The 24,941-nt window shown below is 40.4% G+C and overlaps 1 protein-coding gene across 1 annotated transcript in view; it reads right to left on the reverse strand.

Annotated features, from left to right (window-relative positions):
• Nucleotides 1-20,618, reverse strand: part of LOC121090275 (centromere protein J-like) — a 31,105-nt gene extending 10,487 nt beyond the window's left edge. Inside the window, 9 exon segments of the mRNA XM_040598641.1 lie at nt 4,010-4,156; nt 5,936-6,151; nt 8,566-8,731; nt 12,581-12,701; nt 13,841-15,263; nt 16,161-16,269; nt 18,016-18,157; nt 19,197-19,292; nt 20,525-20,618. Of these exon segments, the coding sequence (XP_040454575.1) occupies nt 4,010-4,156; nt 5,936-6,151; nt 8,566-8,731; nt 12,581-12,701; nt 13,841-15,263; nt 16,161-16,269; nt 18,016-18,157; nt 19,197-19,292; nt 20,525-20,618 (2,514 nt within the window).
• Between the last annotated feature and the right edge of the window lie 4,323 nt (nt 20,619-24,941).

The following is a 24,941-nucleotide window of genomic DNA, read 5'->3' on the forward strand; positions in this document are numbered from 1 at the left end:
AAGAAACATTAAAAAAACAACAACATAGAAATGGTATCAGGTACTCCGAACCTGAAATGTGTTGCACACTGGAGAGTGGCTGCTTGGGAAGGTAAGTGTGAGCAGTCCATTGAAAGAATATTTTTACCATCAGCATAATTTGGCCAAGTCCATGAGCAATTGCTCAAGGGACAGGGGACTAACAAGGCACAAGGACTGGAAGACTGCACAATTCCTTCTCTGATAACAGTCCCTATGGCCATTTTTTGACAGCTGTAAAATTTGCTCCATTTGATCAAACAAATTTAGGGGATCTGTTGTTGTTGTGGATCGTGATCTCTTATTTATGTTAATAAATGACATTCCATGAAATGGATGTGCTTACAAGGAATGAGCCAAGAAAGGAAACCTATTGCAACACCACAAAGTTGTAGAATTTTAAAAGGCTAAATATTTTCCTCTAAGCATAAAACATTCTGAGCAGGAGATAGGCAACTAGTTAGCTCTTTCAGACAAGGATGCTAAAAGGTACAGAAATCAATAGAATTCATTGTAAAAGGAATATGATTTCTATTTTAAATGCGGAGATGTTTTCTGCAGGCAGACTGTGAATATGCCTGACTTCTCCAAATATAATCATGATTTCAAATACAAGCGAGTAGGCAAACTGTCAAAATATGCCTGGCATTTCAGCTTGAGACAAGTGGTATAGTACTAAAGACTTTTAAAACTATTTTTGATTAAGAGATATTATCTCAGAAATTGCAGACAATAGAAGGAAAGAGCTCCTAAGACATCATTTTGTTGCTAAAGATCTCAAGACTAAAACTACCAAGTGATGTAAAAGAACTTGAAAAGCCATTGCTGCAGTTTCACAGCAGTTCAAGCCAATCTCAGCCCAGACTGCTGGAGTCCCACTTCTCTTCCTCTGTCCCCAGCCACATTTCTAGCCCTTCCTTTAAGTGGCACCAGGAAGCACAGTGGGGGACTGACCTGGCTCAGCAAGTAGAAACAGGCAAAAATGAGCTGATTTTTCTGCCTGGTTGGTTTTGATCCAGCCAGCTCACTGTCATCAGAAAGTGCCAAGAGGGCCACAGCAGCTCAAATATCCATCAGCTTCAGCCAGACACTAACATGTGGCAGCATTTGTTTTTTGCTGTGGTGTGTTTTAGAAAGAACATTGCAATTCAAGCTTTTAAAGAGCTACCTACACAAGACTTGTAAATAGGAAATACTTTATGGCAAGAATTTTGACACAGAGCTGCCTAGAAAGCTTATTTCAGAAACGGAGGTCTCATCAGCTGTCTAAAATCCCCCTCTGAAAAGTGTGTCCAGAAGTCAACATTTACTGATGCAATGGGTGGTGCCATAGCCAAGGGACAGAAACCTGTACAGACCTTAAAAATATAACGAGAAAAGGCACGTGCTCATTCTTTATAATTTCAAGAACTAACAAGCTCATGAAGCAGGATGTATTGGACTGCAAAAGCGAAGGAGAAGGATGAAGCCAGAAAGAAAGAAGAGGCGTTTCCATGAACATGGTAAGTTTTGTTCATGATGTATTTAAAGAACAACCAACTGAGTTGGGTGAGCCTTCATGCAGAACAGCGTTAGTAAAGGTACTTCAGCTTGCTACATATGCCACTGTAAAAGCTACTGATTTCATTTTTTTATGCATCACATAGATTACACATTTTTAAATACACTAGCATACCTATTTTTAAGGCAATAATGTCAGAGGAATAAAGACAGGTTTAGTGAATTACATGTGGTCTCTGTTTTCATACAGATGGATGTCATTCTAAGAGATTGTTTCATAAATCACAGCAATCACTGTAACCCAGGCAACCACTGCAATTTAGCTCTACACTTTTTAAAGATTCAAGTACTAAGTATTTGGGTTAATCACACATGATGAGGTTCTTGATAAAGATTCTCTCAATTCCATCACTTTCATAAACAAAGTCATCAAATTATCTCAATAAATCTTTTTACTTTTCTTCCTCAGAAACGTGTGAGTTGCCAGTAAAGGAAGCCCTTGGTACAAAGGGTTGGCAGGGTTGGAGGAAGAAGCAGCCTCCAAACATGCACAAGGCAGATCAACTGGGTTTTATCTCCACTGAAAACAGAATAAAAATTAATCAGCTGATTAGCTGGTGACAACAAAACAAATGGATTTTAATTACAAAGCAAAGCTTCATAACTAGAAGAACAGGTAGAAAGCAGAGGATGCCAGCTTATTTTTTATCTTTGTCACAGGAGCTAGTGAAGTACAGATTTGGCACAGATTTTGGGCATCGGTTTAATGTTCTATTTACCTGAGCCTTCAATTTCGGATTCAAACAATTGGCACCTACTGTATTCACCGCAAGGCTGCCTTCTGCCATCAGACCAGGTACAGAACATGTGTCTCTGTCAAACATTTCAGAGTTCACTCAGGACACCTGGGCACTATGCCCACCAGTCTAGCTCATGCTTGTGCTGGATTCCAGTTGGATTGGAGCCAATGTTGGCTGGCTGGTGAAAGCGGAGAGAATGGTGAGCCCAAAAGTCTGCTGTCCTCATCTTCCCCCTTCTCAGAACCGTTGCTGAAGCCACAATTTTTTTTGCACATGGCTGTGTGCCACAGGATGAAAATTAACTCAATGGGTCTTAGGGAATCTCTACCTAGAATAAATGTTTCTGGCTTTAACTCATTTCACAAGGATACTTGAGATGTTCAGATGAAACAAACTCTTTCATACCTTGAAAATTTCTAGGGTAAGCTATCAAAGATAGCTTTTTGACTTTACTGGCCCCTTCAACTGCAGGTAGTATATTGCCCATTACCTGTCTGGTTAGTAACTCTGCCCACCGCAGAACAGAGGAATGGAGACATCCCAGCTGCGGAAGGGACTGGGGAGATCCGACGTCAGTATAGAACAAACCAAACAATTCCCTGCAGTTGAAACCCTGCACCTTCTGAGTTACAAACAACATATATTGCTTAGAAATATAGCCAGTCTTGAAGGCGGGCACATAATATCTGCAGCCTGTTTGAAGCCACTATTTCACACATGACTGATTCTGCTCTTTTAAGCATATTCAGTTTAGAGTTGTTCTTATCATCATCTCTCTTTCATATCTGGCACCATGCAGGATTCACCAAAGCCGCTGTCTAGCGACTTTCAAAACACACACTGTCAGGATCACTAGAGTGGAATAGTTGCCTCCTTTCTCATCTGACAAGTTTTACATTTGATTTCAATCCCTGAACAGGCAGGGAGGGTGGTGTGTATCTGAGCTAAGTTTTGCTTTAGCCAGTGAAATCAGATTAGTTTCCAGTAAGTAGGAGGAATTTCAGAGACTGTTCACTTGAAGCACAGATTTCAACTAAATGTGAACAAAAGGAAGAAAGGAGACTTGTAATATTAAAGATGTTCATAATAAGAAACAAGAAATGCAAAGCCAAGAGAAAGGAAAGCACAACAAAATATTTAGATACCAATTGATTCTAAACAATGAGATGTGTAAGAAATGTGGTAAACCGGCTGTGGAGAAACAGTCATAGAAATACCAGCCAGAAACAAGCACCTCACTTGACATAATGTGTTAACTTGTCACAATTTGTAAAAAGCTAAGTGATTTTCCCACTGACTTTATCAGGTGGAAGGCCACCAGTGCTTATTGGCAAGTAAAGCCCTTAATGACAAAATACTGGATTTATGGTTTGCTGAGGCAGGGTATGGTGATTCCCTCTAAAACCAATCTGTGAAGTGGCTGGTATAATGAATTCAGAGCATACGTGCAAATAACAGGCAATTCAGTTAGGTCTGGAAAAGGAGAAGTTGTTTTGTTTCCTGCTACTGCAAAACCAGAAGAAAACCTACAAGCTAAATTGTGCTGAGTGACAGCACAAGCCCACTGCAAGAAATTATGACCATGCTTATACAGATACTTTCATTTGCACAGATTTTGATTCCAAAGAACATTCTCTTAAATAAATAGTTGAAACTGTGGAAAAGTGACTTCTGGCAATAGGAATGCATACTTTGTTATTCATATCTCTAAAGAAGTGTTTTTGCAAAGATGTCTTCGGCCCCGCATGACAGACACTGTGGCTCCTGGGATTATCTCTCCATGATCTTTCTTCCTGTCTGGATGATGATGTTGTCTCTCGCAGAATAGCTTCTGCAGCCTAATGAAGAATTTGTTATAAATACATAATTTCAAGTTCAAGTCACAGCTAGTAGAGTCATATAACCCTAAAAGCCACCTGCTTTTCTGTTGTAATAAAAAATATTATATTTAAACACAATGAATGAAATTCCACATCTTGTTCTGCTAGGGACTGAAACTCCCCAGTATCAGACACAAGAATGTTTGCATATGGCATCCTAGCATCTTTATATACAGCATCCTAATATTACTCTCACACAGCAAAAATCTTCAGTGGCTTAAGCAGTAGTTCTACAACACTGAGTGTCCCAAAGCAGTAGAAATAATACAGAAATCTGGCCTACTGCAGAAGTCAATTAGCTTTTTCTTATCCTTGCTTTTATTGGAATCTTTATGGTTTTTCATTCTGTACATGTGACTAATCTTTTTTTCTGACCTTCACAATCTATAAAAGAATAAGCCATATGAACAGGCAGGTTTGGGAAAACTAAGAATAAAGTGAAATGTGACTTGAAATTACATTTTCAATGGAACTTAATAGTGTTAGGTGGAAAATCTCATTAACAAGTACATTAAAATCAAATAAAAAGAAAGAACAAAACTTCTTCACTCCATAAAGCAAAGGACAGGTTAATTGGTGGTACTAACATCTTTTAAAGATACATTACCAGAAATTAGATTTGCAAATTAGGGAAATACCTAGGAGTAAATGGCTCAATTTTATTTTCTCCTGAGTTGAGCCACTCTGTGGAAGAGTAGGATTCATCTCACCAGACTGCACCGTCTAGAAGATAATTATTTGTTCTAGTCGCCTTGACACACATAGGATGAAATTGATCCTTCCACATATTTTCCATCCTTGAATACACAGGGAATTAAATGACCCAGTCAAACTAGACTTCTGTCTTTTGAATTCCAGTCTGAACCATTTAACTTCACCAAGACTTGCTGTCTCCTGTGAAAGAGATGGGTAACAGCATCCTTCTCCCTTCTTTTAACTCCCTTAAATGAAGTTACTCAGTTACATAGTAATGTAACAAGTAACCCTACAAGTATAATAAACAAATTGGGTACCAAATGAGGAATTACAAAAGAACCTGCAAACCTATGATTAAACCATTTTGATTTCAGGAGGTCACCAGAGACATTCACAGTAGCCAGCTATAATTCCCACCCCGATTATCCTCCCTGCTCACCCCACTGTAATGCCCATTCAGGAATCCCAACTTGTGCCTTTGTAAGGCAGGACACTGACAGCATTTTTGTCCCAGGAAGTTTACAGCACAAAGTAAGAACTGAAATGAGATTTAATAAAAGGTCCTACCATATCTATTGAAAAGGTCCCACTATATCTATTGCCAGAAACCAGCCTGCACCTAGCTGAAGAGCTGATTTATCGAAAAGGTGAATGGCATTATATATATATATATATATATATATATATATACACACACATAAATAGTAGAATTAATTTCAGAGGACTTTGGTTGTCTAATTTAGGTACTGAATGTAAATTAGTTATCTAGCCTTCCTCCCTAGGTAGTGGAGGGAGACATCAGGCCTGATGTGTCTAAGACAGTTTGGCTGAATCACTTGTCCCCCACACAAATATCTAAGGCAAAGTGGTAGAGGATCACACAAAGAATGTAATTTAACATGGCTCACTACAGAGCTGATTTTTCCCCCTTCAGGCTAAGCATGGCAGAAAAGGTGGAACAGTATTCACACATGCCAGCTCCAAAGAAAAACTACTCCTGCATTTTCCAGATAGTATTAAACAGATAATATCTTCCAGTACCAGGATCTCTGATTTTCTGTCCATGAAATTCACAGCTTTGGGGTTTTTTTCTGCTTTTTGTTTCTGATGTCCTGAAACACTGAGCTCATCTCGAAGCTCCATGTTCTGTCTGGTCAGCATCTCAACCTGGTCTCTCAGCTTGCCGTAGGCAGCGTGCCAGCAGGACTCATTTCTCTTGAACTCCTCCTGCAGTCCAGCAATCTGCTGTTTTAATATCTATCAGTAGAAAAAAAGTGTGCGATGTCATTCCCTGCTCTGCACTAGGCATGCTCACCTCACCCATCCAGAAGGAAGCATGGAGTGTTTTGCTCTGATTAAAGGTCTACAGCAGGGGTCCTCAAACTACAGCCCGCGGGCTGGATACAGCCCCCCAGGGTCCTCAGTCCAGCCCCCGGTATTTACAGACCCCCCCGCCGGGGGTTGGGGGGGAAACCAAGCAGCCGCAGATGGCCTCCTGCCACTTCATCCGCGCGCCGGCCCCCTGGTTAAAAAGTTTGAGGACCCCTGGCCTACAGTATAAAGGTCGTTGATATAAAGGCTTGCAATATAAAAAGAATGTCTTTGAAATTATTTCTTCAAAGAAAAAAACAAACAACCCCCCCCCCCAAAAAACCCCAAACCCTCCCAAACCAACAAAACCCCACTATCCTCTAAACTCCTATATTTAAAACAAACCAGTTGTTACAAAGTGAGCCAAGAGAAGTCCTTGCTGTGTGAAGGAAAATCAGAAAATGCAAACTAATCATGCAAACAAACATCATTAAATGGAAATGTTCTCAAAACAAGGCAGGAATGCAGGGTAATGGAAAAAGTGTCAGTTCATCAGAACTTCATGTGGTGAGAAAGGTACTTGAATATTTAAATGGTCTTTACAAACAGCAGGGGATTTCAAATATGTAATTTTCAACCGAGTTCAGTAAAATGAAAGTAATGAAATCTGAGGCATTTTGGAGAGGACTTTTCCATATGCATGCATCTCCATTATATTTCTCTATTCCCTTCTCCTTCCCTCACCCATGCTGAAGCCAACACTGAGTTCTTTTCCTTAAGAGCTCTCATGCTGGATACTGCAAATGGAATATTGGTGGAGTTAAGCTAGAAATGTGCAACTTGCACTGTAATCAATGAATCGTCACATTCATCCCTTTCCAACTTTCCCTTCACTTCTGTATCTGCCCACTTGTGACCCAATCACCATCCTTTCTTTGCTGTGAGCTGCCTGGTTAGAATTTGGCACATCCATCAGCCATTTTCAAGAAGAAGCAGACTTCTGAACTTGAGAATCACACAGATAAGTGACTCAGAAAGTGTTTCGTAATTGGTTTGTGGAAAATTAAATTTTTGCACTCTCACTCATGTTGTCAGGTAGGAACAAATATCAGATTTCATCTCTAGGGCTAAGACCTAGTCAGGAACCACAGTTACTCCCTGGTAGAAATTCTAACAAGTTTTTTTTAATCACAGGTGGAAAGAAAGCTGATGTTTCAAAATATTGTGCAGAGAGGACATTTAAATTATTTTTATTCAAAATACTAAAATGACCTCACTGAAACAGTTAATAATTTTCTGTTGTAAATGCTACCTCTAGAGAAATATGGAACACGAGCAAACACTCACAATGTGTATGGTACAAAAACATGTATTTCAAAAATATACAAATGAAAAATAAAGAAAGTATAGAAAGTTTGAACAAAGTACTATCTTGCTAGTTTTATTTTTTCTGAAAATTTTCTGGTCAAGAAAATAATTGAAATTGTCAGTATGCTGTCAAATATATCAGATTTAGACATCCTTTTGCAGCAGAACATTGTTACAGACATTTCTGAGCCTTACCATTGCCTATCCTTTTATCCTATAAAAATATAGCTTCTAGCTGCCCCCACTCCTTTATCGCTGCCTCACATGGCTCACCATTTTTTTTCTTCTCTTTATCAGTGTTTCCTCTAGAAAATTACTTAGTCATATTATGTCTAGCTGTTTTTAATAGGGATAATAGCTAGAGATATTGAGAGATTACTTTATCACTAAGAAGGCTGAAATAGAGGATTCAAACCTCTAGAATCCCCAAAAGGAAACCACAATAAATGACTCGGGGTTGTTATTAGGCAGGTTAGGTTGTTAGATACACAGCTAGATATGATCAAAATACCTCAAAGGCAAAGATCAGGATAGTTTAAAGAAAAAAATCAACAAACTCCCAACTCAGGGATGAGAATAGAGAACGATGGCCAATACCTCTGTGCCACTGACACAATGGCTTCTTATATGAAGAAGATGTAAAGCCCGCTGTGGCAGAAGTTGGAACTTTTTCAAGGAGCAGCTCAGATCTGGGCAAATCAGCACAAGGAATTATAAGTAAAATGGGAATTTCTCAACCTTTCTTAAGAAATAGAAAGAACAACCTGGGGTTTTTTTCCTTAAATAAAGTTGGATGTGCATTTAAAACACAAATCAAAGCAATGTCCTGTTAACATAAAACATCAATTGTATATACAGCTGTCCTCAATAAGTAGCACGAATAATTGGCCATCTGTGGCAAGTGGAAGGATTCAGGTACTACCATAAGGTGCCTGCATGGAAGGATATTAATTGATGAGAACTGCATATTTATTGTACAGAAGACAGCTTACTTGTATTTCTTCCAATTTCACATTTTCACCAGTGACTGTAGCTGTCCCTTTGAACTTGCTGTGGGCATTTTTTTCTTTCTGCAGTGGGTGCATTGGATTGCTATTGTATTCCAAAGAGTGAGTCAGCTCCTGGCTCCTGACAGTCTTAAGCTGGTCCATTCGTGCTCTGTTCAGAAGGTAAACAAAGAATATGGAGTTGGCATAAAGACTATAATGAAGGACCCTTCTTTGGGCATGATTTTTGGAGGGCTTGGGCATGTCTCGTATATGCTGATACTGCTGGGAGTGGCAACAAGTTATCAGCATCTGTCAAAATCTAGGTACTTCATCACTGGGAACACTCATGCAATTTATCCTATTGAGCAGAAGAAAACAATTTGTGTTGAAATTTTCTGACAACATAATGACCATGAACTTCGAGGCTTTGAAACACCTTTTCTATTCAGAGAGAACGCTAAATTAGGGCAGATCCGCAGAAGGCACAGCTTGTTCCCTGGCATTGCACCTATGAAGCACTTCATCATGCAAGGCTGGGGACTGAGCTGTATTTCCAGCAGCCCCATCATTACTACAAATCAGAACAGCCATGGACCTGAACGAAAGGGGATAAAGTACTTTACTTTCTATAGGTAAATATATTCCAAGAGTTAAATGTTGGAGCTCAGCATATAGAAGAGATTTTGAACTCAATGGCTCAAGGCATGAGTGGTCTGGAAGTGCACTTAAAAACTCAGCAAGAGGAGAAGAGTATAAATCTTTATGTATCCTCAAACAAAGTATATTTGTATGAGTATGATCTAACAGCTTAGTTCAGTTTTAATATGATATTAAATTATTTGTTAGCTTCCTACTTCAGCTCACTTCATGACCTACAGCCACCGTCTGGCCATCACTATTAATCAAAAAGCAACACGAGCTGCAGGAGGCAGCCATGACCTCATGTGTTCCTCTCAGTGATGAAGTTTAGCACTTCAGCAGACAAACATGGAAGTTCTCAAAAATACTAGGGGATAAATGAAATCCCCATACCCTACTGCTCTTTACAATTCATTATCTAATTTTTATCCTTTGGTTGTTTTCTATCCTAAATAAGCCTGTCTAATATTCTCATTAAGGCATGCTAAAGACTCAGCAATAGTCTATAGAAGTATTAAGTCTTGTCACATTAACACAGTTAAATTAGCCAATATAGCCCCCGCATGATTAAGTCCAGCCTACCACTGCTCCATATCCAGACCAGTTGCCCTGAAATACAATGATCCAGAACAGAAGTGTAAGATCTATACATAACACCTTCCACTGAAAAGTACTGTCTTAAGTTTTTTGCACCCTGTAAATAAAATCCAGGTAGCTATCCTTCCAGCACCTCAGCTGATACCAGCATCTTCGGAATCACACAAGACTTACATCTGTACAAATAAACTAAGGAGAGCTGGAGCATGACCCCAGGTGCACAGTGCAGAGCGCTATTTTGCTAGCATGACCTCTGGCCATGCAGCACTGCACCGGGCCATGCCAAGCAAGGTCTGGAGGTTAGGGCAGGCCAGGGATCAGGTCCAGCAGACAGGTCGGATGCAACCACATTGGTCTGCAGGGTAAGACAGCTTAGTCATCTGGAGGTGTTCTGCTGTGCCTCTTTGCCTCAAGGCTAGAAAACAGATCCTGGCCTGAGGAAATGTAATAACCAAAGACACTGGGAGCACACACCATACTTCTTTGGAGCCTCTGAAAATCCATTCATGCCCCAGCTATAAAACACAAATAGGAGCTAGATGCACATCAGATATCTAAAATACATTAAAAAGGCTAAGCACTTTGTGATAACTCAGGTTTTTGCATGCATCCCAGACACACCTCTGTGAGGCACATCACAGCATACTGGCTGCGAGGCAAAAACACGCATGAGGCAAAAGTCTTTGTTCCAAGACAAAGTCTTTTAGTGAAATGTAGAAGGGGAAAAAAACTCCAACGTGTTGGCTACTGCTGTTTGTCCAGAAAGAGTACAGGTTCAATACTAAAGGAAATTATGTATTAAAAATGGCAAACAACCCGCCCGTTCCTGTTGAAGGGACAAGGAAATAACCAGACTGAATCCTCTGACTGATGCCAAGAGCCAGCAGCAACTACCTCAGTGCTGCAAGGCTGGAGCCACAGGCTGCTGCCTGGAGCACTGCTCAGGCTCCGTTAGGCACCAGATGCACACAACACACTACATCCCAACAGCTGTCACCATCTTGCCTGCACTGTTTGTGCCTGCAGAGGTCTGAAAACAAAGTGCTTGGAAACAAAAGAATGGATAGACTGGGCAGGTCCAGGCATGCCCTGCTGCTCTCAAAATCATTTTTGTTGCTTCCAGCCAGCACGAGTTGCCAACATGGCATAAATGAAATGCTACCTATGTGGTGGCCATCTTGTGTTCCTGATAGGGTTACTGGTTTAAAAATGCAAAGCAGATTCTTGGATTGCATGGTTCAGCACAGGGCCAATATAGTCAAGGAGGATAAGCTGCCTTTTGCAATTAGTTTTAGTTCATAAATTACAAAAAGGAGCAAAAAGATGTATACATTATACCAGGCAGGCATTTTTGGATAAACATCTGTGTGGAAATGCTAGGGGCTACTATGGCTAATGACATGAATAAATCCATGGAAACCTCTTAAAAAAAGCTGCACTATTACGAAAAAATCAAAGCCATGTCATCTGTGAGGCAGCACTGTCAGTAGGCAGAGAATGCAGTGCTGGCAGAGTGCAGCACTGCAGTAATTCTGCACCAGTACATCACTCCACAGCTCAAATTTACACCAGTAAAAGTAAGAGCAGCACCTAATTTCATTAGCAGTTTTATGAACTGCCAAATCCCACAAATATTCACATCTGGAACACTTATCACAGTCAGTTGGAGATCATCTTTCAATATGTTTGCAAGATCACAAGCAAGAAGGATCCTTAATAAAACTATTTATTCTTAAGTCATTGAAAGTATTTTGCTGAAAGGCAGCTATAAGAGGAAATTATACAAACCAATAAATGTAATTCAGAAATATCCTTTGGCACTAATCCCATGGTCTTTGAAATTAAGAGGAATGGACAAGCAGATGTGAAAAATATTTTTTTACTTTGCATTACATATTAAAACAAAAATCCAAATCAATAAATTATGCTAATTTGGCACTAGTTAAGAACTAGGCTTGAAATGCAAAGAGGAAAATAATCTCTCCTGTGTTTACAGTAGATGGTACCTAGTAATTTCTAGCAGATTTAATCACATTAAAAATACACATTTGATTTTATTGTGAGTATGCTCAATTTTTATTAGAGGCATTTGCATAACCTGTAGCTACAGTTCTGAAGGCACTTCCATTTCAAACCTCATAGATTCAAATCTTATTTCTTGCAGGGATTTTGTGGTAAGGAACTATTTTACTTCTATGAAGATGTAAAACCAAACCAAACCAAACCAATTTTCAGCATTTAATAATTACAAATTACAAAAGTAACTCTCTTGAATTTTCAAGTTCTTAATTTATATGGTACCAAATGCATCCTCTAGTCTGAAGACAGGTATTCCTGAAATAACAATGCTGTGTCATTGATATATGCTATACACTTTTTGTTAACTTCAGAAGTATGGGTGCATGTCATGTGAATGAGTTATGAGAATATGAGATATTTACCCTTTACTCCATCAGAGGCACGATGCCATAAAACAACTTATCCTGAGTTCTTATTCATTTCAGTGTAGTCTGAAGTTGTTCAGCAACTTACAAAAAGCATTTGGCATTACTGAGCTTTGAGATGCAAACTGCATTAGTATTTTTAGAGTTGGCCCCCTTCAGTTAGGTGCTTTACTTTTAATCTAGACAGCTAAATAAGCGTTTGAGTTCTGAGACAACATAGATGCCCTCAAAAAGAAGCTAGCTAATAAATAAGAATTAGCAACCTGATTTTAAGGATCATAAAGGAAATATTTGCCTCGCTGCACACACAAATCAATTTCTGGCGTATACAGATTTACCTGTGAAAATGCATTCCTTTCTCTTGTTCTCTCACCCTGTTCAGGGCAGGGGTTCCTCTGCTATATATGCCATTCTCTAATCCGCTGGTAAGGATGCTCTGAGTTTCTTCTATAAAGACATCTGTGTTAGTACACTGAACTTTGTGAATACACGTGAACACTCTCTGTGTATTTAAAACCACAGGCTGCATAAGAGCATTAAACTTTATTGCTTAATCTATAAAAAAAAAAATAATATATCTTTGCCTAATTGTGCAAGTATTCCATTCCTAGCACAGTCCTTAGTAGTGCAATCCAAGCCCTACAAAGCGTGATAAGTGAAATGGATTTGGGGATATATTGGTGTCGGAAGCCAAATTCCTTTTCAGGAATGTGAATGTCACGTGATTGTTCAACCTTATTTTGAGTATAACTTTCAAAGAGGCCTCGGGAACCCTTTTTTAACAGCAGCCTGACACAGAGTGTGCTTAGCAAGTTGTGAAAGAGCAATTGAGAGCCATCAGAACTGAGTATTTCTGCCCCGGCGATTATTGCAGGCAGGACAACTGATTTTGACTGATCCTACGTAAAGAGACAGCCAGTGGGTTTGGGATGAGGAGCCAGTGTGGGTGAAGACCTTTAATGGAAACTAAGAGAGAAGTCAAGAAACAGTTTAATAAAAAGGACTAAATCTTGCTCAAGCAGGATACTGTTTCATTGCCATCTGGGCCAAAAAGCTAGAAAGTTTGGTTGACCAAAGAGCCGGGACCTCATTCAGGACAAAGTGAGTGAAGATTTTCTTAGGCAGTCATTATTTTCCACTGATGTGAGGCTCTCTGTGTCTTAGCAACAAAACATGCAAATTTGAGAAATTATTTTGCCCGCCTTTGTTAAAGTCATGTTATCTCTGAGAAGGGTAAATAGAAAACATGAACATCTCACTGTAAAGGCATTAGTAGGAAGAATATACCTAAGGTACCAGGAACTCCGGGGGAGTTCCTGACTCCAGGGACTCTCTGAACCTCTGACTCATCTCATGGGTTTAAAGTCTGCATCTGAAAGTGCATCTCAAGCAACAGACTTAGGAAAAATGGCTAGTGACAACAGGGGGCTTGCAAATATCTCTCTCCCCTCTTCTTTTTTCCCCCCAGTTTAGGGCTGAGAGACACTGACAGAGGTGAATGTTATCTAGGGAGCACAGGCAGAATGAATCATAAATCCAAGAGAAAATTTTTCCCCCTATAGAAAATAATTGTAAATCAAAACTTGGGTAGCTCTTACCTAATGTGTCTGTAAACAGTTTTTTCTGTGGTTCCTCCACTGTAGGGATTTCTTTAATCTCAAAAGCACGAATCTCACCAGCCGCTGTTGAGGACGGCAGATGTGGGCTCTGAGCACACCTGGCCCTACTCTTGTTCTTTGACTCAGGCTCATGCTCTCTCCTTTTCAATCTTGTGAGATGAAAGGGGGGCTGCTGAAGAGAAGAGCAAGCCTTGCTCCCTTTCAGCCTGACAGCCCCAGTACTGGAATCGCTGCTGCTTGTGCTGCAGGAGAGACCTTGCTGTCTTGAGATGGCTTGAATATCTTGTTTCCTTGGGGGTGATCTGCTGTATCTTCTAACAGATATTTTTTCAGTTCCACTGGGTTCATCACTAGCATAATCACCATCAGAGAGATCCAAATGTCTGTCAGTGTGATCGACTCCCTGAAGTTCACGCTGGGAGCAGTACTGAACATGGTGAGGTCTGGGGTCATCTTCAGTGTTGGAGGACAAGCAGCTTGACTCACAGGGCAAAGATGCAACGTGCCAGGTCAAGGCAGCTGTCCCCTTCCTTTGCCACTCTTGCTGCAAGGCTGAGGATGAGCTTCCCACCCCCACAGCCTCAGGTGAGCTACGTGTAAGTTTTACTATCTTACCATTGACCATCTTAAACCCAGTATAGATTTGTCTTTTGCTTTCAGAGCTCTGGTCCCCTGAAACAAGTTCCTGTGGCCATACCTGAACCCACCTCTGATGCTGAGTGAACGCAGGGCCTGCCTTCCACTCCCCCTCCTTGATGCAGTGTCCTTCTAAATCCTGAAGTGGATAATGCTTTTGCAGGACTTCCAAGGGTTTTTTTTCTCCCTCTTTAAGATGACCCTTCCGAGGCTGATCCACACTGCCGAGGTCCTTTTGCGGGGTGCCCTTCACAGGTCTTCCATCAGTTCTGTCTGCTTGTCCTAGAGAATCCATATGATGAGTTTCCCTTTCCTCACCTACTTGTAGGTTCATTTCTATTACAGTTTCAGGGCATGGCTGGAGGGTTTCAGGCCACCTTCTCTGCGGTGAGTCAACAGCATTTTCTTTTGTGTCTTCATCTCTCCCAATCACTTCTTTTTCTTCTGCACTTTGCTCAACTACTTTTGCTTCATAGTCAGCCTGAGCTTTGATCTCCCACTCAGCTAAAGCACAGTCTGCTTTTTTTTCATGTGTACCTCTCTGCACAGAGCTACTGATCTGCAGATTTAACTGAGAGCATTCCCCTGGCTGCAGTATACCTGCATCCATTTGGCCAGGCTGGGAGAAACGACCACAGCAATCCAAACCAGCTCTTCTGTAATGCTTGCTGTCTTCTTTTAAAAGCTTCTGTTTATTCTTTTTAAGCCTTGCCATACCTTCTTTTCGTTTCAGAAAAGCCTTCTGAGGTGTCACTTTTGCCTTGCTCTGAAAAAAAACACCAAAACTCCTGACAATCACAGTTCGAGAATCATTCTCCAAAAAGGAAGATATTTATGTTAATTGAAAAACCTGAGACACCAGAAGTCTTAAAGACACTGGCTGTGGATAACTGAGTACATAAGTAACAGCCCTGAGATTACAGGGAAGGTATAGGAACTTTTAGAGGCAGTCGCTATATGACACCTTCATCAATTCGTTAGTAGAGTCAGATGGTTAAAATGGTGGTAAGTGTTTATATGATAGAAGATGAAAAAAGTTCTTTCTTTCTTTCTTTGTTTTTAAAGGAAGTGTGAGTGTTTTTTACAGTGTGACACAGAAATATATAAATGCATCAGCCTGAGATGCTATTTTGCCAGGGAGCACAGAGAAAATCCCTGAGTGACAAAATAGCATCTTCCAAGTCAACACGACTAACAAAGTGCTGAGTCTGACACCTAGAGGTGTCAGACAAACTCATTTCAAACCGTACATAAGGCAAAAAGCAGAACAGTATTACTGTACTCGATCCCTGTATAAAAATTGTATTCAGAAATGCCCCCATTGTTGCATCAGTGGCACATAGGAGACCACATGGACCATTTATTATGAAATAAATAAACAGAATCAATCTTAAGATCTCATTTAGCTAAGCGTGTTGAGACTCAGGCACAAACTGTGACCCAGAAAGTATGTGAAAAGAGAGGAATCCAGTGGGAAACAGTGGGTAGTATGACTGGGAATGAGTAATACAGTGGTTTTACTTTTGGGAAAAATCTTCCAGTATCACATGATAGAATAGTGGAAAAACGTGCTGCCACATAATGAGCCAAAACAGAGCCCACACAATACCCAAGCCCATGAGAACTTGTCAAAACCAAAGTGAATGCACCAATAGCACAGTACCTGTGGCTCCTTCTGCTCTTTTTCTATAAGATGATTGTCTACTTTGAGTTCTTCTTCAACAGATTCTTCAGAAGTCTTCTGTCTGATACCAGCTGCTGGTGTGATTGGTCTAGGCAAGGAACAAGAAGGCACTTACTTGTAACATTCTCCAATTAATTTTCTTTTGATAACTCTTGTGGAGCTGATGTTGAGTTTAGAACTGACATGTTCTCTGCAATTTTTTTCAAATGTGAAGCATATTAGTAAAACCCCCACTATCATGTGACATCTAAGTCTAATTTTAAAACATCCTGTCTAGACTAAACATTAATTATGCTTTTAGGTAGTAACATTTTTTTGACTGGTATCAGTCTTTCCTTAAAAATAGAAAATTGTCAAAAGGAAAAATATTTCAGACTTTTTCTCCAGACTAAAGCTGGTTGCAGTCACAAAGAACTCACTGTCTCTCTGACAGAGTGGTTTGAATTAGGTGGTGAAGAGTAATAGAGGAGAAAAATAATGTCTATAATGTTGTGGAGGGACAAATTGAACGCTGATTCAAAATTAAGCATAATACAGCATGCATTAACATATTTCATCGGAAATGTGCTTAGAGCCTTAATTTAGTCACTTACTAATAATTTCTGCTGAATATTAAAAAGTTCTGGGTGTAATAGAGGTACTGGTTATGCATCACATCATTCCTGTTTGTTCTATACCCCATGTACAGCTAACACCACGCGCAATCTTCTGTTTGTCAATCTGGCTCTGGCATGGCCTAATAGGATTAGATTTGTAAAGCAAAACATGTTGCTGAGGACACGTTAGGCAATACACATTTCAAGGAAATTTACTTCAAATCAATTGCAGCCTGGTCCCATAGCGAAAATGTCATGAAGAGCTGGAGTACGTTCTGGGCTTCAGTGTCAACTGGCTCATGCTGAGACCACAACGTCAACCAAAGCACAAGTGGGGATGACTGGGAGACAGATTTCAGGAGCTCACTGCTGATCCAAAAAAGGTGTATGTGAACAGGCCCAATTGCCCAGAGGTGCTCATGGTCCTGCCACCTCTTCCCAGCCTTCTGTTCTGGAGGTCCCTCTTTTCCTTCTCTGCCCAATGCCCACATGGTTAAAGCAATAAAACACACTCATAACAGTTACTCTCAGTCCACACTTCTTTAGAAGTTTGCTGCTTCTCTTTTATACTTAATGGAAGGCTCAGTGTGCCAAAAAAGCTGCCACTTCTATCTGCATTAGCTAAGGAAAGGTAACAACTCTACAAGAATTTCTTCCATCATTAATGCCAACCTACCCATTCCTGCCTAGCCATGAGCACCCCCTCAGTGTGCTGGTACAACTCCTTCTGCAATGCAGTGATGAACTAGATCAGAGAACTGATCCAAGTTAAAAGTTACATATCTCCTCTCTCCAGATAATTTTAAGAAGGATCACTTCACTGACCTGTTCACTATATAGGCACATAAACATTGGTTTTGGTACAGCTGAAGAGGTAGAGCAAGGACAAGGATGAATGAGCTACTCAGACTGATGCTGCCATCACAAACTGATGGCCACTGCAGAAGAAATGATGGCATAACAAAAGATGTTGTCTCTCCCTGCCAACTTCTGCTTTACTTCTACCCTTTGAAGATCATAGTTGCAAAACCAGTTCACCTAAACTGGCTAAACCAGCATCCTATTATACAGAGGTAGATCAGCTGCCAGTCCCTAGGCCTGTCAAATCTCTGCCCATGCATACCTGCCACTCTCAAGCAAAGGAAAGAGCCTTTGTGTTGCAAATATAACACATACAGTATGTGTACAATCAAGGAAAACATGCTTTTGTAGCTTGTCTGACTAAGATAATTTCTCACCTGTCTTCTGTGATTCTAGTCTTCATCTTCCCCTCTATGCCAAAGGGAGATGGGGAAATCTCCTCCTTTACTTGTTCTCTTTGTTCTTCTTTGACAGCAGAAGAAGTTTCAGGGGAACTCCTTTCTTTTAATTGACTGTTATCTAAGCGGCAGAAAAAAGGTCAATGAAAACAAAGCCTTTATAGAATGAATAAATGTAAAATAAACATCACAAAATAAATTAGAAATGTTTATCTTTTCAACAGCACATGCAAGATTTTGGTTTTTGAAAACACATTATAGAACACAATTGAATTAAGTAGGTGGAAGGGTGCAACCCAGGAAAAATAGAAGCTCCTGATCCTCAAGTCTAGTTGCTGGAAATAAGGAAAGGGCAAATGGTATGATTTGTACTCCTTGCATCTAGAGATTTGTAATGCTTGGTTAATGTGTTCGCTGCAGAACACTGCAGTGGAGACACTTTGCTAGAACTACTCATGTGTCTGTAATTATGTGACCTGCAGGCCAGTTCACTGAAGAGTTTAACAAGGACTATTTGTACATATGAAAGTTTCTGACTGAGCATTTCCTATTCTATTTCACAAAAGTGAAAATTTGTACTTCTTCCTATTGAAGCTTATTGTCTATGTTCACTACAACAAGAAGGCTCCCACTTAATTTAAACTTTTTTTCTAAGTGTCAGCTAATGGAGACTTGCTTTTCTAGCTCAAGTTCGGCCTTTCAACTCCAGCAAAAAGCCTTTACCGGCTCATTTGTACTACATACTGTTGCTGTAGCTGGAAACTATATAGCTCACAGTCACATGAATGCACCCAGTGCTACTGAAGTACTTTGCAACACAGTGAAAGGGCTTTCTGGTCCAACAGCAGGAATCCATCCTTCCCTCAGCCTTTCCCAGCTACACACCAAAAATCTCCAGTCTGACAGCAGACAAGCAGTGCCGTTTCTGCAAAGTTCTCACCTGCCTTGTGTCAGAATACTGCTGAGGAAGCAGAGGTGACACAGTAGGCTGATGGCAGCAAGGGACACAGACTGCATGTGTGCCTCTGCACAGCCTTACGTGTGGGGCTATGCTGTCTCCAGAATGCTCTAATAGGAGACGTGTCCCAGCACTGGAATTTTTGACTAGCGCTTCCCAATGCAAGGCAAGAACAATGTGTCTCAGCAGCTGTGTAATTCACCTTTGTTTTCTTTTCTGTTCTCTTCTTGAGCATCTTGTCTGGAAAGTTTTTTTGTGGGGCGCTCAGTACACGGAAGCAATGGCTCAGTGCTTATCCCTTTAAATAAGAATGTGACATGTTACTCAGGCTGTTGGTATACTCACGTTTATTTTTCCAGCAGTAAAAAGCCCACGCTCATCACAACAGTCAGGAAGGTCTCAGTTCAGCCCAGTCCTCAAGCACACATTCAAGCGAAGCGTATTTCAAAGGCAACTGCACTGACCAGCTGCCAGTCAGGAGTTAACCTGATGTACTAAGGCCTCTGCACCTTCACGCCTTAGTTTTACACACATGAAGCAGGTCTAAGTCAGTGCTGCTGCCAAAAAAAAGCAGTCATACCTCCCCCTGTCCTAGTGTGTTCTTGCTCACAGATTTCTGCTGTCCTCATATGTGACAGCACCCCACACCCCCCTCCCCAGTTTGTGCTGGCAGAAGTATTTCTGAAGCTCTGATAAACATCACTGGGCAACTGACCCAGGTTCAGGTTAACCCAGCAAGAAAATCATAGTGCAAGGCAGAAGAAGGAGTCAAGACTTTCAGTGAGAGTATTGGTTCTGAGCTAGCTTGAAGAATATGAAATTAAAGTCTCAATTGTACTACAGGGCTGTCTCAACAGCTTCACAGTCAGGTCTTGCTATAAAAGTTCAAAGGAATCCAGGATACAGGTCTGATTTACATCATCTTCCCCTTTAAGCAGTTTCATTCCCACTCCTTTTTGTTCCTCTTCATTCTGAAATCAACTTTTGATTTCTTGCAAATCACTCTTTCTTCTTTCTTGCCCCTTGATGTCTTCCCACAGATGACAAGGCTGGCAAAGTGTAGCAAAGACAAGATACCAAGTAGCACCTTACATTGCTTTTCCTCCAAACAATGCCACTCTGCATCAATGTGAGAAACACCAAGATTGCTGACAAAGAGCAGGCCTTCTTAGCTAAAGAAACTTATTCTCTCACCTTTGGAAGCTATATCCACTTTCTACTTTTTATGCTTCTCCCCTTAAGTATAACATACTCCCTACTTCATATAACTTAGTTTTTCCAGTTCAATGACTTTCTGCTCCGTTTATATCTAGAAGGCCAAATTTCTCTGTCAGTATGAGAGTCAGGACTGTGATTCAAAAAGCAAAATCAAGCTTAAAATATTTTAAAAGCTTTTATAGCAAGCCACTGTAAAGACAAAACACCTTCCCCTGAGCTGCAATAACATCAGCAACACTCACCAGCAAGAGCAAAAATTCACAGGAGTGGCACAATAGCCTTAGCTTCAGATTTCCAGTGCTTTTTACCCACCTGAATCTGAAAGCTGCATGTGCTCTCCTGAGATTTCTGAACTGCTTTCATTTGGAACAAACAGCGTGGATCTGCTTTCCCAAGCAGAGTGCATTGCCGAGGGAGAGGTCTGTAACCACTCCGGGCTCTCAACTTGGGAAGAATTTTCTGATGGGAACTGGACAGGAGTGAAAGCAACCGGGAAGCATGGAAGGGGTGGCATTGTGGCTACTAGGTGGGAAGGTATCCCAGGAGAAACAGAAAAGCCTAAAAATAATTAGCAGAGAAGAAAAATTAGAGAAGCTTAAGGCAAATATTTTGCAGAAACTAGAAATCTCTTGCTAAACTGGTATTGCACAAAAACACTGTTGCTTTCATGTTCCCAGGTGCTTTGCATGTTTAGAGTGAAATAATCAAATTTTGCTTTTGTTATTTTATTTAAATTCTAAAACATGCTTGCTACAGCTATCTGTCATAACCAAAAGTATCATACATTATGGGGATGCTGAATTAAAAAGAAATTACAAAGTACTCCTAAGCATGTGAAACACATATTTCCCCTAGGACTCCTTACGTCCCTTAGCAGGTGAAAGTGAAGTGTTGCAAAATATCTCTAAGGGACTCCTCAGTGCAAAAGAGGAGAAAGTTTTCCTTTCAGCTTTGGATAGCTAGGGTTTTTTTATATTTATGTTTAAATAAAAAAATATTTAATATTTTATTAGAAGACTCCCAAGTGGAAAAGATAAGCAGTTCTGCATAGGGACCAGAGGCCAGGCTCACCACTTCCAGGAAAGAGACCCCTTTATAAGGTTATAAAACTAGGTTTGTTTCTTATTTTTTTTTCTCCACACCATGATTCCCTGCTGTCCTGTGATCTGACTTCAACAAGAAGAAGAGAGTGACTGCAACTGATATTGCCTCAGCCCCCATTTAAGCCATTTTTTGGAAAAAAGATTGATCTCTGGATTCAAATCCTGGCTGGCACAGACACAAAAAAAAGCCCAACTCACTACTTCTGGAGAGATGCTCTAACCGCACAGCTAGCGGGCAGGCTAAGCCACTTCTGTCTGTGTTATCATGACACATTGAAATGACAACCTGTAGTTCAATGAGGTTTTGATTTTACTGTTGCTCACTGTATTATGTCTTTGAATGCATGGCAATATTAAAGCAATTGCCTTTATCATAATAAGAAAAATCATAGCCCTAGTAATTCTTCATATTTTACCTCTTTAAAGCTTAATGGGACCAAATTATGAAACGTCCTTTGCTACCCTCAGCCTGCATTGCCTCCACTAACAAATAAGAATTTTCAGATTTTGGTCAGTTATCATGCAAGTAACTATATTGTTTGTGGCTTTACATGCTAGCTAAATGCATCTGGGTATGTAAATATGTCATTCCTTCAGGAGGTTTTCTGACCCCATTCAGCTGAGACTGAATGAAGCAAAGCCCCAGAGCTCAGATATTCTTCAAAAACACTGACACTTGAAGCTAGCAGAGACCATATGGTATGTTTATACAGATCTAATTATGCATACGTATACACAAATTAAAAAGACTAGGGTTTATTGTTTTCTTACATTTTTGTTACACTGGGAGGAGAGGGAAGTTAAAAGCCTGCAAGGATTTACCTGGCCAATGTTGTTTAATTCCACTTTTCTAAACCCTTTTATTTTGTTGGCTAATAACTGCTATTATATACATCAGTGAGGTAGATAAAACTTGCTAAAATTTCTATTTCTTTTATGGCAGCAATAATGTAAGGCCATGTTTCCCTAAAGCCAACTAATAAGTGGCAAATCCTAGAGTTTCCAGAGTGGGGGACAGTGGGAAGTCAGGAGACCATAAATTCTTGATGATTTTATTATTATCATTAACTCTGTCTAAAGTAATGTCTATTGTTTTGAGCTGACCATTGACAGTAGATATTCCTTATATGGCAACTGAAGTAGAATTTTGTTTATAAATGATTCTGTCCAAATCAAACTATGTATGCTATGAAGTATTTTTATATATGCATGGATGGACAGCAAAAGACATGGCTGTCTTTAACTGAGAGGACTTCTTCACACTATATATGGTTAGAGCACAGGAAGAAAGTGCTGAACAAATATGTAGCTTTTTAGCTCTAAAAACCTATTTGCAAGATCCCATCAGGCTACACTGAACTCTAGCACACCATCTCCTAGTTCTTCTGACTATCCTCCGAGATCTTAGTAGAATGAGACCCCCTGCAGGTCCTCCACTGAGCAAAGAAGCTTGAAATCAGACTGAGAAAACTCATGCCAGATCACTGTACAGATGCAGTCAGGGGATGCCTTCGGCTGCTTTGGCTCCTGCCACATGGGTTAGGTGAAGCTGCCTCCCCAGAAGGTCATATGAGGAGCAGCAGCAATCCAAGGATCACCCGGCCTTCCTATGCCTTTATGGATGCTCCCTGCCTGATGTTATGCACAAGCAGCCCTGCTAAAGCCAGGACAATGCTGTCACAAGTCTACAGGATTTCCCTTAATTGCACTTTCACCATGGGGTCACATACGGAGGAGGATGTGCTACTACTGTGGATAGAGGGTAGGAAGGGGAGGGAGGGCTCCTCTTTTTTTATTTGCTGAGCAGATGGCATTTTCTGGCAATGCCACCGGTAAAATGAAGCTGTTCAAGGAGTTGTATCATGCTGTGAGGAACAGGCTGTACTATTAAAGGTAAGAGTCTATTAACAGAAACATGGTGTGTTGACTTTCTTCCTCTTCCTATTTCTAGGTAAAAGCTGTGACTTTTATATATAGGTACAGAAAAAAGGATATTTCAGCATTTCTGTAATGCTTACCACTATACTATAATTTTCTGCCGTACCATTCAAATCTGTACGTCAACAGAAGTCTGTACAGGTCTGTTATTAAACATAAAGGACGACTCCTCATGGTTCTCCTGGAATTTTAATATACAAAGCTGGAAATAAGTGTTTTCTGGGGTTTACAGCTTGTGTGTAATGTGCGTAAAGAAATTAATGTTTCAGTCCAACTGTCAGAGAAAGATCCCCCCCGAAAATAACTATCAAATCTCTTTAAGAAACTGCCGCATTTCACTGCTAGAGTGCAAACATTAGCAAGTGAGGGTGCTGCAGCACCAGGAGGGATTCCCTGAGTACCTGGGTTGTAAAGTGCAATGATTTTCTGCTGTTCAGCCACCAGCCTTTGCAGCTGCTCCATCTGCTGCCTCATCACCTGGTCCTGCTGCCCTGGAGTCTGAAAATATCATGAAGATAAGAGTATTAAACTATATTTCTGGATGGTTTTTAATCAGAAAGAATCACCATATCCATATTTTGGGGTAGGTATTTCTTAAAGTGTGTATTACTGTTAATAAAGAATGTTGACATTTGCATTTAAAACTCTTTTGCCATTTTACAGCTCAAAGGGTACACTGACAGCGTGCAGGCAATCCATGCCTTGCCAGGTTTTGCTACTCAGCCTCACATCAGCCTGCATTTTCTTCTGGTCTATGTGCTGGGATCTCCTTACCACAGAAGATAAAGCACAAAAGGGAGAGAAGTTTTGCACTGAGAAGATGTTAGAACAACAATAGAGTAGATGCTACCCTCAAGCCAGGCTTCACCGTACAACTTCAAAATGTACCAGGACCTAACATTTCATTGTTTGTTGAACAATCTGATAAATGGAAATTACCAGTGTCATCAATGAAAAGCAGCTTTCAAAAGTCAATATCCACAAAGTACAGATGCAATTAAGAGGAAATACGAGCATTGTCTAAAATAAGGGATGAAAGGAGAGAAGAATAAGTCCAACCTTTGCCTCCACAGAAATCTTCACTAAGGCAGAGAAAGGACTGACTCTGTTTCTGACTACATTGCTGCCACTAGTTCCTCAGTCCTGTTGCAGGCCAGGCACTCCCCCATGCCTCCCTGCAGGTACACATCTATCCAGCTTCCCTTGGCCTTCTGCTTTTCTGAGTTTATCTTTATTCGACTCCTCCTCCCACTCATCTGTTTCTTCTGTCCTGTCAACCAGAACAACCTAAACAACCAGAGATCAATAGTGCAAGAGACAAGTCTTTTTTTCTGTCTTTTTTTTTTTTTTTTAATCTATTGTGAAGTACCAGATCTGTTGCAGAACTAAAACTTACAGCATGAAGACATCCTCATGTTGTTGGTGCCAGGAGCTTCCTAGCAGTTTGACTGGAAGCATCATTTTACCTCTACTGCCTCTGTGTCTGGTACCACTTGAGGAGCACCATGTAACAAAGCAAACCCCAAATTCACTTTTAGTTTACCAGAATCTTTTGAGAACATTTCACATAATTCACATAGGCAAATGCCAGAAGCCACCAAAGAACAAAGAATGCCCAAGACCAAGTATCAGGTTTTATGACCCGCTGTTGACAGTTTAGGGTATCACAGGATACATTCTGGTCATTA

The sequence above is a fragment of the Falco naumanni genome, chromosome 6, assembly GCF_017639655.2.
Source record: "Falco naumanni isolate bFalNau1 chromosome 6, bFalNau1.pat, whole genome shotgun sequence".
NCBI lineage: Eukaryota > Metazoa > Chordata > Aves > Falconiformes > Falconidae > Falco > Falco naumanni.